We start from the raw sequence: 20894 nt of genomic DNA on the forward strand, positions 1-20894 counted from the left end.
CAGGTTTACACACAGCTTTGCTGCTCTGTTCTCCCTGCCTATAACTAACCAAAGAAGGGGGCTGCAGCCTCTCACAGCTCACAGTGAGTGTAAGGAGATTCTATATACGTCTGACTAATTACTTGTGTTATTGCTGATGTTAGTCATAGACATCAAGCAGCTTTTCTTACTGTGCTTAGATTTCTGTGTTAGGGATCTTTTTAGCTGTATCATAACCCAAATTTGCAGTGCAGTGTCGCTGGCTCTCCTATATTGTGTTCACCTATATCTACTATTTTATTGTTACCTCTGGCAGATTTACATGTAAAGAAACCAGTAGTAGTAATAATGGAAGGGGCATACTGCTCTGTATGGAACACACCCCAAGCCTCAGAGAGAAATGCAAAATGTGCTGCAGCTATAATGGGACTATTACAAACAGAAAGACTAACAGGACATCATGCATGAAGACTTATACAGTCAGAGAACAGACTACCCAGCAGATTTTTCAACATCTGATGTAAACTCAGGTACCCTTTAGGCAGAATTGGCACATGATAATGTAAAAGATTGTACTGAAAGTTGTGTGTTATCTGGAGAGGTCCATGTCTATCAATTACAGACCATGTATTGACTGTACTGACAACACAATCCAATAAATAATGAGAGAAAAGTATCTTTATGTTCATACTTTTCAGATTTAGGATTATGGTGCGGCTGGAAAAAAAAAAAAGGTTCATCATAATAAACGTTTAGCCCTTATAACACTGAATACAGATTATGTGTCCTCCAAATAGAAAACCACACCGTAGGGTGGCATATAAACATCTACTCTATCAAGCAGAACAATGTTACGTCTGTCCCTGCAGAAAGAATTCAGAAAGTTTCTAGAATATTCCTATAAGGTCACTATGACAATATAAATTGCAGCTCTATATTTTGCCAGGAAAATAAACATTAGCTTAAATATACCTATAGACTTTCATTTTCCATCTACAAAACTAAAGTAAATGGAGATTTGTACAAAAACTAAAGGAATTCAATAATGTGGGGATATAGTCTAGTCCTATCTAGCTAGACTTATTATAATGCTCTGTAGTGATATATTAGACTTCTCAGTACATTTATCTAGAAATATTCATTGCTGTAAAATTATCAATGGCGTGGACAGCAAAGACATATTTCATGTCCTAGTAAGGGCGGGTTCACACCTGCGTCTGGTCTCTGCTTTGCGGGTTTCTGTCCTCTGCCCGAGAAACTGGACAGGAGATAGAAATCCGGCAGTCAGTTTTCACACCCATTCACTTGAATGGATATGCAAAGTGACCACCCGTGAGCGTCTTCTGCCTCTCCTCGGTGAAAATGTTTTGTTTTTAACCGGACACAAAGTCGGACATGCGGGACTTTGTGTCCAGTTAAAAAAAAACAACAAAAAACATTTTCACCGCGGAGAGGCAGAAGATGTTCACAGGCAGACACTTTGCAAACCCAAGTGATTGAGTTTGAAAACTGACTGCCGGGTTGCCGTCTCCTGTTCAGTTTCTCAGGCAGAAGACAGAAACCTGCTAAGCGGAGACCGGGCGCAGGTGTGAACTCTCCCTAAGGCTAAGCCACCACGTTGCGGAAATGCAATTTTTTGTTGTTGCAGATTTTGTTGCGCTTTTTTGAGCCAAAGCCAAGAATGAATGTGGGATGTATAAAAAGTACTTATTTCTTATATTTGTACCTTTTGTTCAATCCACTTCTGGATTTGGCCAAAAAAACAACAACAAAATCTGCAGCAAGAAAATACTGCGTTTCCACAATGTGGGGCCTACAGCCTACATCTATTAAAGGGGACCCGTCAACGCTCCTGGCTTCCAAATACATACATTTCCCATGAAATAACAATTCTGGAGAATTTTTTTTTTTTTTTTTTAATGTAGATTGTGAGCCCCACATAGAGCTCACAATGTACATTTTTCCCTATCATTATGTCTTTTTTTTTTTTGTACGGAATATGGGATGGAAATCCATGCAAACACGGGGAGAACATACAAACTCCTTGCAGATGGTTTTATGCCCTTGGTGGGATTTGAACACCAGGAATCCAGCGCTGCAAGGCTGCAGTGCTAACCACTGAGCCACCGTGTGGCCCCTTACAATGCTGGAGAATTTTATCTTAGAAATTTGTGCTGTGTTGTTCTTCCTAGAAATTTATGAACAAAGGTGTTAGCAGTTGTGGACGTGATCCTGACTACTCTAACACTGTCCAATCAGTGCCGCCAGTAACCGATTATGTAGGGACAAGAGACATGGTACTGTATTAATACACTTCTAGGAGGAATAACAGAGGAACAACACAATGCAGAGGTCTTAGAGATCAAGGATTGTTATTTCACGGGGAATACAAGTATCTTCTACTATACACATTGCGAGGGCTGACAGATCCTCTTTAACTAAAGCCTTACTCTACTCAAAACCTGAACATTCAGATATGACCGCCAATAGATCCACTATCCCACGCCATCCCAGACACGTAAGAGTCCAATAAGCTGAGATATAGGGTCTACAAACTGATGACCTAGCGGTATGGAGATGCATTGGTTACCTGCGGCCATACCTAATTGTTCAGGTATTGAGTGGCGTTAGACTGGGGCTACATGGAGACTTTTTTTATAGCACAACTTTCCAATTTTTAGGTATTGAACGACAGCTGTAGAGCACAGGAGTGCACCGAGTCAAAGGGAACCCGTCAGCAATGTAATACCGCCCACTGGCAGCATGAACTAGTGACAGACGTGTACTTAGGCAGCAGTTTTCTTCCTTTGTAAAGTTTAGGGGAGTGATTGTTAAAACTGTATTAACACTGCCTGGGAGGGGGACACATTTATTAAAACTATCTTAGTTTCCCATAGCACCCAAACAGGACAGCTTTCATTTTGTATTCTGCTGAAAATTGAAAGCTGCATTGTGATTGGTTGCTATGGGCACTATGGCCACACGCTCACGACCATGTGTATTGCTATGTTGCCATGTTTCCCTTTACATTTGTCCTACAAAATGTCTCCATGTAGCTGTGACTATAGCTTATAGTGAACCTCGCATTAGATAAGAAAATAGAGAGTAAGCTCATATGGCAAGTGTAAGGAGCCTTCCTGAGTCCCTGACTACAACCTGAAGGTAGCCCTGTACAAATATAGTAGATCAGTAGTAATTCAGGAAGGAAAACATCACACCTTCTTCCTTTTCCCATGATATATATGTAGCAATAGCTGGCATAAAAAACCATGATGAAATAGTCTGTAGTTCTCGCCCAATGTACCGTAGTCTTCTTTGATATTAGTCAAGAATAATAAAGCAATTAAAATGCAAATCGGCTGTCCAAAGTAAGGAGAGCTGGAGAAGATGTCAGTAGGGTAGCAGTTAATGCGAAGGTCCGCGCCAGGTATAAAATCCTAGAGAAAAGCTTGGCTTCCATTGTTTGTCAGTATTTCCCTTTGATTTGATGTCCAGGCCCTCGTGTGGCCAACCATGAGCAACGTCTGATGTATAACTGCTCCAACCAGTCTTCAGAATACGGCTTATTCTGGACGACACCACCAGGAAATGGTTCACAGTGCAGGTAGGTCGGGAGGTCACCGATCGGCCATTATTTGTTGGTGTCAGATGAATACCTGAGACTCTTGCACTTTAACTCATCCAACGATTTCCAATACTTGTAGTTTTCTGTTAAGTGTTGTATGAGGTTGGGCAAATGTGCGAAAGCTGAAACCAAACACAACAGATACTAGTAACCGGATGAGATGTTATAGACATAGATGTATACAGTATGTTCTATATACTGGTTGTCTATAACAACTAAACAAATTCTTATCTTTAGAACTTTTCAGAAAAATTTGGTAACGCATCTCAATATACCGTAGTAAACCTTGGAATATCAGAGTAATGTAGGATCTTCATCACCTTCCGGCAGCCTGTAACTCTGTATAAACGTTCATAAACCTTCCAAGTAATCAATAAATCCATCTAGTGTAATACAGTAAATACTAGAGAGGGAGGAGGGAGATGTAACTGCAGTCGCTTAGCTTTTCAATGACTAGCATTATAATTGCAAAAGTTGCTAAAAAGTAAGAAAGCTTTCAAAAATAGAAGTGTTAATAGCTTATTTTTGTCCGCCCGCCAGGCCCCCTAAAGTCCCAGCCTCTGTGGCAGCGACTACCACTGCTATCCCGCTAGTTATGCCACTGACCATAGTGTAGAGAGGTGCTACTAGTCAGCCTGTCAATGCATGCACTTCACTAACCCAGGAGTTTTACCAGTGAAATGACCATGATAATTTGCTGGAACTTCCTATGACTGGATGTCTGATAGGGTTCATAGTTCTGTGAAGAGCCTATGGTGGTCATTTCAAGTCAAGATGGTCCAGAAAGGTTCAGCTTTCTGGTATGCAAGGCATAAAAAACAATCACAAAAATTTGCAACTTTTTTCTATTCTGTGCCACCCAAGCCACTTTGCTAAAAAAAATGGCAAGGGCAAACATGTGGTGGGGCCATCGACCCTGACAGATTTATTATGATTTAATCCAGAGATCTGACGTCAATGATGCTTGGCCATAAGGCCCGGCGGTGGGTGCAACTTGTTGTAAATGAATCGCACCTTCCACCAGCTCATAAATCTGTCCCATTGTAACTTGAAGGACCACCGTAGTCTCATTCTCTACACCTGTACAACCTTTTTAATATACCGTATTTTTCGGACCATAAGACGCACTGGACTATAAGACGCACCTAGGTTTTAGAGGAGGAAAATAGGGAAAAAAAAATTTGAAGCAAAAACTGGTAAAATATTTAATATATGGGAATTGTAGTTTTGCAACAGCTGCAAGGCCACATTTACAGGTGACCCTGCAGCTGTACGGGGATGCATACAGCGTTTTTTTTGCGGGGCCAGATGTACTTTTTAGTTATACCATTTTGGGGGATATCTATTGCTTAGATCACCTTGTATTGAAAAAAAAACAGGAGGTGATTTAGAACTTTTATTTATTTCATATTTTTAAAGCTTTTTTTTTTTTTTTTTACTATTTTATTCCCCCCCGGGGGCTTGAGCCTGCGGTCACTTGATCGCAAATCCCATAGACGGCAATACAACTGTATTGCCGTCTATGGGACATTCTGTGTATTAGTATTACGGCTGGTCATAGAGACCAGCCGCAATACTAATATATAGCAGTGACAGGCCTGGGAGCCTCATTAGGCTCCCAGCTGTCACCCGGACAGGTCGGCTCCTGCGATATCGCCGAGCAGGAGCCGGCCTGCAACTCTACAGGTATGGGGCCAGTGGGGACCGGCCCCGGGGGAGAAGGGGCCGCCGATACTGACTATTGACCCGGCATCCGCTGTACTAGAGAGGCGGATGCCGGGGAGGGATAGACGCCGGGGCCTGAGACATCGCTGCCCTGCCCTGCATGAAGCCAGCGGCGGGGGGACGGAGGAGCGGAATAGCATCACTCCTCCCGCTGCTGGCTTCATGCAGGGCAGAGGAGCGCAGCGATGTCTCAGGCCCCGGCACCTGTAATGGCGTCTATCACTTGCCGGCTTCCGCCTCTCTATTACAGCGGATGCCAGGCGCCACCTTCAGACTATAAGACGCACCCTTCTTTTCCCCCAAAATTTTGGGGAAAAAAAGTGCGTCTTGTAGTCCGAAAAATACGGTATTCCCATTTCACAAATCACAAATAGGGGCCGTTCACATCACGTTTTAACCATCTGTAAATAAGGTGGACAAAGCCTGGTCCAACTTGTGTGCCTTTGTTGCCTTCATCTCAATGGCCTTTGACCTTGAACTACTGTAAAAAGAGACCTTTTGGATACTAAGGCTAGGTTTTAATCTGCTTTGGAGTCTCCATAGGAGACTCCGCCACAAATTCTGTCTAAATTTGGCAGAGAGTAAAGTCCTGCAAGGAGGACTTAGCTTAGGTTATAGTTTATTGGGATTACAGGTGTCCACGGGTAACCGCTTTTTTGTCTTTCAGGTCCCCATGCAGACCTAAATAATGGCAAGACGAATGGTAGTGTAAACCAAGTGTAACACTGGATTCTCATTCTCCTTAAAGAGAACCATTCATATCCTTGGGCAAATGTGGTTTAATATACCGCTATAAAGCCAACAGTGCGCTGAAATGTCCTCTTTGGGATCCATTCACACAGAGGAAAATGGTGAGGAATTTGGTGTTGAATTTCAGTGCTGAAAAAAAAGCTTTTTTACCACAATAACTCATGTAAAGAATCAGCACTGAAAAACAGACTCCCATTGAGTTCAATGGGTTCCATTTTCCGCGCGGTACACAATGAAATCAATAGGATGCTTTGTTACCTATTGATTTCAATGTGTTCCGCGAGGTAGATGGAGCCCATTGAGCTCAATGGGAATCTGTTTTTCAGCGCTGACTCTTTACACGAGTTATTGTTCAAAAACAGTGCCACAAAACTCTGTGTGTGAATGCACCCTGAAATTCCACACTAAATTCCTCACCATTTTCCTCCGTGTGAATGGACCCTTACAAATCATGACTTCTTCAAGTATATTCACAAGGCAGAAATGGAAGAGGAAATTCCTCCTAATTCCTGGGGCAGAAGGCCGAAGTAGAGCTTCAGCTTTCCAACATGGCTATCGACAATGGTAGGCAGATTGAGAGCAGAATTTGGTGCTTATTTTGAGGCTGAATGCATCTCAAAATTGGTGCCAAATTCCACCATGTGAACAGGCCCTTACACTCTGGATATGGTGTGCAGATATATGTTTTTTATATTCACATTTACTTCTATTAAAGATAGTCTTTGTTCTTACCATCCCATGCATCAAACATGTCTGTGATAAAATAGTCTATAAATGATATTTGAGATTTTGGTATGCTACAGGTGTTCCGGTCAAATACTGGCATAACTACTGGAAGACCTTGTCTCTTCTCTTCATCAGTCTGTAAGAAAAGTGAGAACATTGAAATTAGAGTTTAATATAATTTTGTGTATACAGAAACCTACCTGGTAAAGGCGTTTTCTGTGTTATGAATAGTATACTTATCCTTAGTATACCTATGAGATCGGAGAAGTCTGACACCCAAGACCTTCACCGATCAGCTATTGTCAGTGCCATTGGTGCTGGATCTACACTATGTGATCAAAAGTATCCAGACACCCCCAAAAACATACGTTTTTCATATTAGGTGCATTGTGCTGCCACCTACTGCCCGGTACTCCATATCAGTGACCTCAGTAGACATTAGACATCGTGAAAGAGCAGAATGGGGCGCTCCGCAGAACTCACGGACATTGAACGTGGTCAGGTGATTGGCTGCCACACATCACACAGGTCAATGCCAAACGACGCCTCGCTTGGTGTAAGGAGCGTAAACACTGGACGATTGAACAGTGGAAAAACATTGTGTGGAGTGACAAATCACGGTACACAATGTGGCGATCCGATGGCAGGGTGTGGGTATGACGACTGCCCGGTGAACGTCATCTGCCAGCGTGTGTAGTGCCAACAGTAAAATTCGGAGGCGGTGGTGTTATAGTGTGGTCGTGTTTTTCATGGAGGGGGCTTGCACCCCTTGTTGTTTTGCGTGGTACTATCACAGCACAGGCCTACATTGATGTTTTAAACACCTTCTTGCTTCCCCCTGTTGAAGAGAAATTCGGGGATGGCGATTGCATCTTTCAACATGATGGAGCACCTGTTCATACTGCACGGCCTGTGGCGGAGTGGTTACACGACAATAACATCTCTGTAATGGACTGGCCTGCACAGAGTCCTGACTTGAATCCTATAGAACACCTTTGGGATGTTTTGGAACGCCGACTTCATGCCAGGCCTCACCGACCTACATCGATACCTCTCCTCAGTGCAGCACTCCGGGAAGAATGGGCTGCCATTCTCCAAGAAACCTTCCAGCACCTGATTGAACGTATGCCTGCGAGAGTGGAAGCTGTCATCAGGGCTAAGGGAGGGGCAAAACCATATTGAATTCCAGCATTACCGTTGGAGGGCGCCACAAACTTGTAAGTCATTTTTAGAGATGAGCGAACACTGTTCGGATCAGCTGATCTGAACAGCACGCACCCATAGGAATGAATGGAAGCACCTGTGACGTCAGCCGGCCGCCGGCAAAGTCAGCGTCACAGGTGCTTCCATTCATTTCTATGGGTGCGTGCTGTTCGGATCAGCTCATCTCTAGTCATTTTCAGCCAAGTGTCCGGATACTTTTGATCATATAGTGTATCACAGAGAATGAAGAAGGATGCACTGTACAATTCAGTTCAGTGCAGCCACCTGATAACAACTGATTGGTGGGGTTGCTAGGTGTCTGATTCCCATCAATGTGATAGCTTCATAAATCTGCCACAATTTTTTGAGAATAATTGCAGATAGGAATATTTTATGGGTCATGGATACTCGTGAACTATTCTTAGAATAGATCACTTTGGGAACCCCCAATCAGCTGTTCTCTGTAGTAAAATTATCAATATTCACATACTCTTCCCAACTAGAGATGAGCGAACAGTAAAATATTCGAACGAATATCGAACCCCATTATAGTCTATGGGGAAAAAATGCTTGTTTCAGGGGATCCCACTCTTCGACTCAGGAGAGTCACCAAGTCCACTATGACACCCCAGGAAATGATGCCAACACCCTGGAATGCAACTGGGACAGCAGGGGAAGCATGTCTGGGGGCATCTAACATGCCCAAGTCACTGTATTACGTCGGGATCCCTGTCAGCTTGCAATATGCGTGAGCTGACTTTTTCCCATAGGAATGCATTGACCAGCGTTGATTGGCCGAATGCCATATAGAGTACAGCATTCGGCCAATCAATGCTGGTTCTGCCGGAGGCTCATCTGTGAGGAGGCGGAGTCTAAAATCGGACCAGAATGGAGACTGCTGTGGACTGATCTTAGACTCCGCCTCCTCCGGCAGAACCAGCGTTGATTGGCCGAATGCTTTACACTGTATGGCGGACAGCCGTGTGCAGGAGCAATGAACATGGGTAGGCATCTCTCTTAAAACTCAGAAAGAGGTAATCCCACTTGTTGAGTGAGGTGTATACTGTACCTGAGCAAAATATTCCTCTGAGATCCTTCCAGCCCATTCAATGCACAGATCCAATGGACGACATGGGTTTGCCACATCTGCACATTTTATCATCATGCGTTTGATGAGTATACGATTTTCTGGTGAATTTTTGATACTGGGGGAACACTCGCAGTCACTGCCCTCACTCTGTAGACAGAACATAAGTGACCTTAGCAAAAATGCATACAGATTCTGACAGCCATGATTTTATTTTTTTTTTCATTTTTACGTCAATGTTACTGGATAAGGTCTTGTATTTTGGCAAAACAAGTTGGAGTAAAAATTTACTTGTTATATAAATTCTTAATTTTTTTGTCCCTTGTGGATAGCTATTTTGTAATATCTAAATTATGTCCTAACAGGTGGGTATGGGGGGCATTTTCTGGAAGCCTAGGGCTGAAAGTAAGAAGTAAAATTTGAGCTATTGTGGCTACTCCAGTCCAGGCTGTGGTTGTGCGGCTGCTGTGGCCATGAGATGATCAGGAAATATGTCTATGTGAGACTGCGGGACATATATAAATGAGTTATGGTGGCCATACACATTGGTTTAGAAAGGCCAAACCCAACAACCTTGGTGAGAACTGTGGCTGTTTGCTCAACATGCAGATGGAAGAGAGAACAGGACATGTTGAATGTCAATATGTCCAATCCTTTGTTCTCATAGGAGATTAGGCACTCCGCTATATTGAAAGTGTATGGCCAGCTATCTAGCCATTCTGCTCCCGGTAATAGTCAGTCAGTAGTAACATCAGACATATCTATATATCAAGTCTACTCATCACAGCACATTATTACATTGTGGGATTTACAGTCAGGTTAATATTCCAGTGTATAAAGGCAAGAAATGTCGTATAATGTCATATAATTCTAACTTCATCTTACATTTGAGTTGTTCTCCTCGGCAGCAATGGGCTTATTGATACTATTCACAAACTTGTTCACGTGCTCAAAGTGTCTGGTCATCTCTGTGGCTAAAACCATATCAATTATGGCCTGACGAAGAGTCCGATACTGGGTTCTGAAGAAAAGAAATAAGTTATGTTCAGAGAAGTGCATTATGGCAACGTGATGGGAAACACAAATGTACTATATTACAAGACACTACACAGACAGCAGCTGTTCTCAGTGCCATGTAATCCTATATATCCCATAACTCAGCTTCTCTCCCCCTATCCTATCATATACTCCTATATATCCCATAGCTTAGCTTTAGAGATGAGCGAACACTAAAATGTTCGAGGTTCGAAATTCGATTCGAACAGCCGCTCAATGTTCGTGTGTTCGAACGGGTTTCGAACCCCATTATAGTCTATGGGGAACAGATACTCGTTAAGGGGGAAACCCAAATCCGTGTCTGGAGGGTCACCAAGTCCACTATGACACCCCAGGAAATGATGCCAACACCTCTGGAATGACACTGGGACAGCAGGGGAAGCATGTCTGGGGGCATCTAACACACCAAAGACCCTCTATTACCCCAACATCACAGCCTAACAACTACACACTTTACACACTCAATACCACCTCTCTGACAGTAGGAAAACACCTTGAAACATGTGTATTTGGCACTTGCAGTGAGGAGAGCTTGTCACCAGCAGTGAATTTGGCCCTTGTAGTAAGTTGAGGTTGGCACCAACATTTGTTTTGAAAATCAGGGTGGATTGAGCCTCTAACCAGCAGAGTTTGGGCAAATTCATGGTGGAGGGAGCCTCTAAACACCCCAGTTTGGGCAAATTCATGGTGGAGGGAGCCTCTAAAAACCCCAGTTTGGACCAATTCATGGTGGAGGGAGCCTCTAACCAGCCCAGTTTGGGCAAATTCATGGTGGAGGGAGCCTCTAAAAAACCCAGTTTGGACCAATTCATGGTGGAGGGAGCCTCTAACCAGCCCAGTTTGGGCAAATTCATGGTGGAGGGAGCCTCTAACCAGCCCAGTTTGGACCAATTAATGGTGGAGGGAGCCTCTAACCAGCCCAGTTTGGACCAATTAATGGTGGAGGGAGCCTCTAACCAGCCCAGTTTGAACCAATTCATGGTGGAGGGAGCCTCTAAACAGCCCAGTTTGGGCAAATTCATGGTGGAGGGAGCCTCTAAAAAACCCAGTTTGGACCAATTCATGGTGGAGGGAGCCTCTAACCAGCCCAGTTTGGACCAATTAATGGTGGAGGGAGCCTCTAACCAGCCCAGTTTGGACCAATTCATGGTGGAGGGAGCCTCTAAACAGCCAAGTTTTGGGAAATTCATGGTGGAGGGAGCCTCTAACCAGCCCAGTTTGGACCAATTCATGGTGGAGGGAGCCTCTAAACAGCCAAGTTTTGGGAAATTCATGGTGGAGGGAGCCTCTAACCAGCCCAGTTTGGACCAATTCATGGTGGAGGGAGCCTCTAAAAAACCCAGTTTGGACCAATTCATGGTGGAGGGAGCCTCTAAACAGCCCAGTTTGGGCAAATTCATGGTGGAGGGAGCCTCTAACCAGCCCAGTTTGGACCAATTAATGGTGGAGGGAGCCTCTAAACAGCCCAGTTTGGGCAAATTCATGGTGGAGGGAGCCTCTAACCAGCCCAGTTTGGACCAATTCATGGTGGAGGGAGCCTCTAACCAGCCCAGTTTGGGCAAATTCATGGTGGAGGGAGCCTCTAAAAAACCCAGTTTGGACCAATTCATGGTGGAGGGAGCCTCTAACCAGCCCAGTTTGGGCAAATTCATGGTGGAGGGAGCCTCTAACCAGCCCAGTTTGGACCAATTAATGGTGGAGGGAGCCTCTAACCAGCCCAGTTTGGACCAATTCATGGTGGAGGGAGCCTCTAACCAGCCCAGTTTGGACCAATTAATGGTGGAGGGAGCCTCTAAACAGCCAAGTTTTGGGAAATTCATGGTGGAGGGAGCCTCTAACCAGCCCAGTTTGGACCAATTCATGGTGGAGGGAGCCTCTAAACAGCCCAGTTTGGGCAAATTCATGGTGGAGGGAGCCTCTAAAAAACCCAGTTTGGACCAATTCATGGTGGAGGGAGCCTCTAATTAGCCCAGTTTGGACCAATTAATTGTGGAGGGAGCCTCTAACCAGCCCAGTTTGGACCAATTAATGGTGGAGGGAGCCTCTAAACAGCCCAGTTTGGGCAAATTCATGGTGGAGGGAGCCTCTAACCAGCCCAGTTTGGACCAATTAATGGTGGAGGGAGCCTCTAACCAGCCCAGTTTGGACCAATTAATGGTGGAGGGAGCCTCTAACCACCCCAGTTTGGACCAATTCATGGTGGAGGGAGCCTCTAACCAGCCCAGTTTGGACCAATTCATGGTGGAGGGAGCCTCTAAAAAACCCAGTTTGGACCAATTCATGGTGGAGGGAGCCTCTAAACAGCCCAGTTTGGGCAAATTCATGGTGGAGGGAGCCTCTAAAAAACCCAGTTTGGACCAATTCATGGTGGAGGGAGCCTCTAACCAGCCCAGTTTGGACCAATTAATGGTGGAGGGAGCCTCTAAACAGCCAAGTTTGGACCAATTCATGGTGGAGGGAGCCTCTAAAAACCCCAGTTTGGACCAATTCATGGTGGAGGGAGCCTCTAACCAGCCCAGTTTGGACCAATTAATGGTGGAGGGAGCCTCTAACCAGCCCAGTTTGGACCAATTAATGGTGGAGGGAGCCTCTAACCACCCCAGTTTGGACCAATTCATGGTGGAGGGAGCCTCTAAACAGCCAAGTTTGGACCAATTCATGGTGAAGGGAGCCTCTAAAAACCCGTTTGGACCAATTCATGGTGGAGGGAGCCTCTAACCAGCCCAGTTTGGGCAAATTCATGGTGGAGGGAGCCTCTAAACAGCCCAGTTTGGGCAAATTCATGGTGGAGGGAGCCTCTAACCAGCCCAGTTTGGACCAATTAATGGTGGAGGGAGCCTCTAACCAGCCCAGTTTGGACCAATTAATGGTGGAGGGAGCCTCTAACCACCCCAGTTTGGACCAATTCATGGTGGAGGGAGCCTCTAAACAGCCAAGTTTGGACCAATTCATGGTGGAGGGAGCCTCTAAAAACCCCAGTTTGGACCAATTCATGGTGGAGGGAGCCTCTAACCAGCCCAGTTTGGACCAATTAATGGTGGAGGGAGCCTCTAAACAGCCAAGTTTTGGGAAATTCATGGTGGAGGGAGCCTCTAACCAGCCCAGTTTGGACCAATTCATGGTGGAGGGAGCCTCTAAAAAACCCAGTTTGGACCAATTCATGGTGGAGGGAGCCTCTAACCAGCCCAGTTTGGACCAATTCATGGTGGAGGGAGCCTCTAAACAGCCCAGTTTGGGCAAATTCATGGTGGAGGGAGCCTCTAAAAAACCCAGTTTGGACCAATTCATGGTGGAGGGAGCCTCTAATTAGCCCAGTTTGGACCAATTAATTGTGGAGGGAGCCTCTAACCAGCCCAGTTTGGACCAATTAATGGTGGAGGGAGCCTCTAAACAGCCCAGTTTGGGCAAATTCATGGTGGAGGGAGCCTCTAACCAGCCCAGTTTGGACCAATTAATGGTGGAGGGAGCCTCTAACCAGCCCAGTTTGGACCAATTAATGGTGGAGGGAGCCTCTAACCACCCCAGTTTGGACCAATTCATGGTGGAGGGAGCCTCTAACCAGCCCAGTTTGGACCAATTCATGGTGGAGGGAGCCTCTAAAAAACCCAGTTTGGACCAATTCATGGTGGAGGGAGCCTCTAAACAGCCCAGTTTGGGCAAATTCATGGTGGAGGGAGCCTCTAAAAAACCCAGTTTGGACCAATTCATGGTGGAGGGAGCCTCTAACCAGCCCAGTTTGGACCAATTAATGGTGGAGGGAGCCTCTAAACAGCCAAGTTTGGACCAATTCATGGTGGAGGGAGCCTCTAAAAACCCCAGTTTGGACCAATTCATGGTGGAGGGAGCCTCTAACCAGCCCAGTTTGGACCAATTAATGGTGGAGGGAGCCTCTAACCAGCCCAGTTTGGACCAATTAATGGTGGAGGGAGCCTCTAACCACCCCAGTTTGGACCAATTCATGGTGGAGGGAGCCTCTAAACAGCCAAGTTTGGACCAATTCATGGTGAAGGGAGCCTCTAAAAACCCGTTTGGACCAATTCATGGTGGAGGGAGCCTCTAACCAGCCCAGTTTGGGCAAATTCATGGTGGAGGGAGCCTCTAAACAGCCCAGTTTGGGCAAATTCATGGTGGAGGGAGCCTCTAACCAGCCCAGTTTGGACCAATTAATGGTGGAGGGAGCCTCTAACCAGCCCAGTTTGGACCAATTAATGGTGGAGGGAGCCTCTAACCACCCCAGTTTGGACCAATTCATGGTGGAGGGAGCCTCTAAACAGCCAAGTTTGGACCAATTCATGGTGGAGGGAGCCTCTAAAAACCCCAGTTTGGACCAATTCATGGTGGAGGGAGCCTCTAACCAGCCCAGTTTGGACCAATTAATGGTGGAGGGAGCCTCTAAACAGCCAAGTTTTGGGAAATTCATGGTGGAGGGAGCCTCTAACCAGCCCAGTTTGGACCAATTCATGGTGGAGGGAGCCTCTAAAAAACCCAGTTTGGACCAATTCATGGTGGAGGGAGCCTCTAAACAGCCCAGTTTGGGCAAATTCATGGTGGAGGGAGCCTCTAACCAGCCCAGTTTGGACCAATTAATGGTGGAGGGAGCCTCTAAACAGCCCAGTTTGGGCAAATTCATGGTGGAGGGAGCCTCTAACCAGCCCAGTTTGGACCAATTCATGGTGGAGGGAGCCTCTAACCAGCCCAGTTTGGGCAAATTCATGGTGGAGGGAGCCTCTAAAAAACCCAGTTTGGACCAATTCATGGTGGAGGGAGCCTCTAACCAGCCCAGTTTGGGCAAATTCATGGTGGAGGGAGCCTCTAACCAGCCCAGTTTGGACCAATTAATGGTGGAGGGAGCCTCTAACCAGCCCAGTTTGGACCAATTCATGGTGGAGGGAGCCTCTAACCAGCCCAGTTTGGACCAATTAATGGTGGAGGGAGCCTCTAAACAGCCAAGTTTTGGGAAATTCATGGTGGAGGGAGCCTCTAACCAGCCCAGTTTGGACCAATTCATGGTGGAGGGAGCCTCTAAACAGCCCAGTTTGGGCAAATTCATGGTGGAGGGAGCCTCTAAAAAACCCAGTTTGGACCAATTCATGGTGGAGGGAGCCTCTAATTAGCCCAGTTTGGACCAATTAATTGTGGAGGGAGCCTCTAACCAGCCCAGTTTGGACCAATTAATGGTGGAGGGAGCCTCTAAACAGCCCAGTTTGGGCAAATTCATGGTGGAGGGAGCCTCTAACCAGCCCAGTTTGGACCAATTAATGGTGGAGGGAGCCTCTAACCAGCCCAGTTTGGACCAATTAATGGTGGAGGGAGCCTCTAAACAGCCCAGTTTGGGCAAATTCATGGTGGAGGGAGCCTCTAACCAGCCCAGTTTGGACCAATTAATGGTGGAGGGAGCCTCTAACCAGCCCAGTTTGGACCAATTAATGGTGGAGGGAGCCTCTAACCACCCCAGTTTGGACCAATTCATGGTGGAGGGAGCCTCTAACCAGCCCAGTTTGGACCAATTCATGGTGGAGGGAGCCTCTAAAAAACCCAGTTTGGACCAATTCATGGTGGAGGGAGCCTCTAAACAGCCCAGTTTGGGCAAATTCATGGTGGAGGGAGCCTCTAAAAAACCCAGTTTGGACCAATTCATGGTGGAGGGAGCCTCTAACCAGCCCAGTTTGGACCAATTAATGGTGGAGGGAGCCTCTAAACAGCCAAGTTTGGACCAATTCATGGTGGAGGGAGCCTCTAAAAACCCCAGTTTGGACCAATTCATGGTGGAGGGAGCCTCTAACCAGCCCAGTTTGGACCAATTAATGGTGGAGGGAGCCTCTAACCAGCCCAGTTTGGACCAATTAATGGTGGAGGGAGCCTCTAACCACCCCAGTTTGGACCAATTCATGGTGGAGGGAGCCTCTAAACAGCCAAGTTTGGACCAATTCATGGTGAAGGGAGCCTCTAAAAACCCGTTTGGACCAATTCATGGTGGAGGGAGCCTCTAACCAGCCCAGTTTGGGCAAATTCATGGTGGAGGGAGCCTCTAAACAGCCCAGTTTGGGCAAATTCATGGTGGAGGGAGCCTCTAACCAGCCCAGTTTGGACCAATTAATGGTGGAGGGAGCCTCTAACCAGCCCAGTTTGGACCAATTAATGGTGGAGGGAGCCTCTAACCACCCCAGTTTGGACCAATTCATGGTGGAGGGAGCCTCTAAACAGCCAAGTTTGGACCAATTCATGGTGGAGGGAGCCTCTAAAAACCCCAGTTTGGACCAATTCATGGTGGAGGGAGCCTCTAACCAGCCCAGTTTGGACCAATTAATGGTGGAGGGAGCCTCTAAACAGCCAAGTTTTGGGAAATTCATGGTGGAGGGAGCCTCTAACCAGCCCAGTTTGGACCAATTCATGGTGGAGGGAGCCTCTAAACAGCCCAGTTTGGGCAAATTCATGGTGGAGGGAGCCTCTAAAAAACCCAGTTTGGACCAATTCATGGTGGAGGGAGCCTCTAATTAGCCCAGTTTGGACCAATTAATTGTGGAGGGAGCCTCTAACCAGCCCAGTTTGGACCAATTAATGGTGGAGGGAGCCTCTAAACAGCCCAGTTTGGGCAAATTCATGGTGGAGGGAGCCTCTAACCAGCCCAGTTTGGACCAATTAATGGTGGAGGGAGCCTCTAACCAGCCCAGTTTGGACCAATTAATGGTGGAGGGAGCCTCTAACCACCCCAGTTTGGACCAATTCATGGTGGAGGGAGCCTCTAACCAGCCCAGTTTGGACCAATTCATGGTGGAGGGAGCCTCTAACCAGCCCAGTTTGGACCAATTAATGGTGGAGGGAGCCTCTAACCACCCCAGTTTGGACCAATTCATGGTGGAGGGAGCCTCTAAAAAACCCAGTTTGGACCAATTCATGGTGGAGGGAGCCTCTAAACAGCCCAGTTTGGGCAAATTCATGGTGGAGGGAGCCTCTAAACAGCCCAGTTTGGGCAAATTCATGGTGGAGGGAGCCTCTAACCAGCCCAGTTTGGACCAATTAATGGTGGAGGGAGCCTCTAACCAGCCCAGTTTGGACCAATTCATGGTGGAGGGAGCCTCTAAACAGCCCAGTTTGGGCAAATTCATGGTGGAAGGAGCCTCTAACCAGCAGAGTTGTGGGAAAGCAGGGTGGAGGGAGCCTCTAACCAGCAGAGTTGGTGGAAATCAGGGTGGAGGGAGCCTCTAACCAGCAGAGTTGGGGGAAATCATGTTGGAGGGAGCCTAGTATTAGCAGAATTGTGCAACGCTTATGGTGGATGAGTATGAGGATGCGGAGGAATTGGAGAGGTTGAGTACAGACATGGAGTTTCATGTTGGGGTGCTTTACACAGGTGGGCACAAAAATGAAGGCTCTATCCAGTGGTGGTTCATTTTTATCAAAGTGAGCCGGTCGGCACTCTCAGCTGACAGACGGGTGCGCTTGTCAGTGATGATGCCACCGGCTGCACTGAACACCCTCTCAGATAGGACGCTGGCGGCAGGACAGGACAGCACCTCCAAGGCATATAGGGCAAGTTCAAGCCACAGGTCCAACTTCGACACCCAATACGTGTAGGGCGCAGAGGGGTCGGAGAGGACAGGGCTGTGGTCGGAAAGGTATTCCCGCAACATGCGCCTATACTTCTCACGCCTGGTGACACTAGGACCCTCCGTGGCGGCACTTTGGCGAGGGGGTGCCATCAAGGTGTCCCAGACCTTAGACAGTGTGCCCCTCGTTTGTGTGGACCGGTGAGAACTTGGTTGCCTACTGGAGGAACTGCCCTCCCTGCCGCCACTGTCACATGCTGGAAACATCTCCATCATATTCTGCACCAATTGCCTGTGGCAAGCATTGATGCGATTGGCCCTCCCCTCTACCGGAATAAAAGACGAGATGTTGTTTTTATACCGGGGGTCAAGGATAGCAAAGATCCAGTACTGGTTGTCCTCCATGATTTTGACAATACGCTTGTCGGTTGTAAAGCACCCCAACATGAACTCAGCCATGTCTGCCACAGTGTTAGTTGGCATGACTCCTCTGGCCCCACCGGAAAGTTCAATCTCCATTTCCTCCTCATCCTCCATGTCTACCCATCCGCGCTGCAACAATGGGACGATTCGAAGTTGCCCGGAAGCCTCCTGTATCACCATCACATCATCGGACAACTCTTCTTCCTCCTCCTCCTCCTCCTCCTCCTCCTCCATTAAACGCAGTGAAGCGGACAGATGTGTGGACCTACTCTCCAGCTGTGACGGATCGGATGCTATCCCTAACTCCTCTGTGTGATCTGAGTTATCCCTGATGTCAATCAGGGATTCTCTCAGAACACACAAGAGCGGGATTGTAAGGCTCACCATCGCATCCTCAGAGCTCACCCTCCTTGTGGACTCCTCAAAGACCCGTAGGATGTCACAAAGGTCTCTCATCCATGGCCACTCATGGATGTGAAACTGAGGCAGCTGACTTTGTGGCACCCTAGGGTTTTGTAGCTGGTATTCCATCAAAGGTCTCTGCTGCTCAACCACTCTATTCAACATCTGAAACGTTGAGTTCCAGCGTGTGGGGACGTCGCACAAAAGCCGGTGTTGTGGCACATGCAGGCGTTGCTGGAGAGATTTTAAGCTAGCAGCGGCTACTGTCGACTTGCGAAAGTGGGCGCACATGCGCCGCACTTTCACCAGTAGCTCTGGAACATTGGGGTAGCTCTTTAGGAAACGTTGCACCACTAGGTTGAAGACGTGGGCCAGGCATGGAACATGTTGGAGTCCGGCAAGCTCCAGAGCTGCTACCAGGTTCCGGCCGTTATCACAAACGACCATGCCTGGGCCCAGGTGCAGCGGCTCAAACCATATTGCCGTCTCATCGAGGAGGGCATCCCTCACCTCGGAGGCAGTGTGCTGTCTGTCCCCCAAGCTGATCAGCTTCAGCACAGCCTGCTGACGTCTACCAACGCCAGTGCTGCAACGTTTCCAACTCGTAGCTGGGGTCAATCTAACAGCGGAGGAGGAGGCGGTGGCGGAGGAGGAGGCGGAGGAGGAGGCGGTAGAGGAGGAGGAGGAGGGGGGTGTTCTTCTCGTGTCCCTGCCAGGAATGTTAGGCGGGGAGACGAGGTACACCGGGCCAGTTTGGGAAGCAGTCCCAGCCTCAACTACATTTACCCAGTGTGCCGTCAGTGAAATGTAGCGTCCCTGTCCGCATGCACTTGTCCACGCGTCGGTGGTCAAGTGGACCTTTGTGCAAAGCGCGGAACTAAGGGCCCGCCTGATGTTGAGTGACACGTGCTGGTGCAAGGCGGGGACGGCACACCGGGAGAAGTAGTGACGGCTAGGGACGGCATAGCGAGGTGCCGCAGTTGCCATCAGGTCCAGGAAGGCGGGAGTTTCAACAAGCCGGAACGCCAACATCTCCTGGGCCAGCAGTTTAGCGATGTTGGCGTTCAAGGCTTGCGCGTGTGGGTGGTTAGCAGTGTATTTCTGCCGCCGCTCCAATGTCTGAGAGATGGTGGGTTGTTGTAAAGAAACGCCTGATGGTGCCTTTGATGGTGCAGGAGAAGGAGATAAGACAGGACCAGGGGAGGATGAGGTAGAAGTCAACAAAGTGGCGGAGGCAGATGAAGTGGTGTCCTGGCTCGTCCTCTGGAGTGCATCGCCAGCACAGTCAGCAGTGGCAGTGGCAGAGGCAGAGGCAGAGGCAGTGGCAGTGGCGTGAACGGCAGGCGGCCTTTGTCCTGCCGTTGCTGCCTGCCACTGATTCCAGTGCTTGGATTCCAAATGACGGCGCATTGAAGTGGTGGACAGGTTGCTCTTCTCAGAGCCCCTAATCAATTTCGAGAGGCAAATTGTGCAGACAACACTATATCTGTCCTCGGCGCATTCCTTGAAAAAACTCCACACCTTCGAGAAACGTGCCCTCGAGGTGGGAGTTTTTCGGGGCTGGGTACGAACTGGAACATCTTGGGAGATTCCGGGTGTGGCCTGGCTTCGCCTAAGCTGCTGACCTCTGCCTCTGCCTCTAGCTACCCTTTTTGGTGCTGCACCTGCCTCAACATCCACACTACTTTCCCCGCTTGACATCCCCCCTGTCCAGGTCGGGTCAGTGTCCTCATCATCCACCACTTCCTCTTCCAACTCCTGTCTCATCTCCTCCTCCCGCACAATGCGCCAGTCAACTGGATGCCCTGACGGCAACTGCGTCACATCATCGTCGATGAGGGTGGGTTGCTGGTCATCCACCACCAAATCGAACGGAGATGGAGGAGACTCTAGTGTTTGAGCATCTGGACACAGATGCTCCTCTGTTAGGTTCGTGGAATCGTGACGTGGAGAGGCAGGTTGAGGGACAATGAAAGGAGCGGAGAACAGCTCTGGGGAGCAGGGACAGTTTGGGTTATTGTTCTGTAAAGCTTCGGAATTTTGGGAGGAAGGAAGACAAGACTGTTGGGTAATAGGAGGAGAGGAGGCAGAGTCTGACTGGCTGCTGGACAATGTGCTGTAAGCGTTCTCTGACAGCCATTGCAAGACCTGTTCCTGGTTCTCGGGCCTACTAAGGTTTGTACCCTGCAGTTTAGTTAATGTGGCAAGCAACCCTGGCACTGTGGAGTGGCGCAATGCTTGCTGCCCCACAGGAGTAGGCACGGGACGCCCTGTGGCTTCACTGCTACCTTGCTCCCCAGAACCATTCCCCCGACCTCGCCCACGGCCTCGTCCACGTCCCTTTCCGGGAGCCTTGCGCATTTTGAATTCA

The 20894-nt window shown here is 47.9% G+C and overlaps 1 protein-coding gene across 2 annotated transcripts in view; it reads right to left on the minus strand.

Annotated features, from left to right (window-relative positions):
- Positions 1–2834: 2834 nt before the first annotated feature.
- The window catches only part of PDE8B (phosphodiesterase 8B), a 121045-nt gene continuing 102985 nt past the window's right edge, over positions 2835–20894 (minus strand). For both annotated transcript variants that reach the window (XM_075270096.1, XM_075270086.1), the window contains exons 19-22: positions 9981–10116; positions 9078–9245; positions 6812–6941; positions 2835–3726 (exon numbers count right to left, since the gene is read on the minus strand). In XM_075270096.1, coding sequence (XP_075126197.1) covers positions 3611–3726; positions 6812–6941; positions 9078–9245; positions 9981–10116 — 550 coding nt within the window. In that variant the 3' untranslated portion in view covers positions 2835–3610. The remainder of the gene's footprint in view (positions 3727–6811; positions 6942–9077; positions 9246–9980; positions 10117–20894) is intronic.

The sequence above is a fragment of the Leptodactylus fuscus genome, chromosome 1 (assembly GCF_031893055.1).
Source record: "Leptodactylus fuscus isolate aLepFus1 chromosome 1, aLepFus1.hap2, whole genome shotgun sequence".
Taxonomy (NCBI): domain Eukaryota; kingdom Metazoa; phylum Chordata; class Amphibia; order Anura; family Leptodactylidae; genus Leptodactylus; species Leptodactylus fuscus.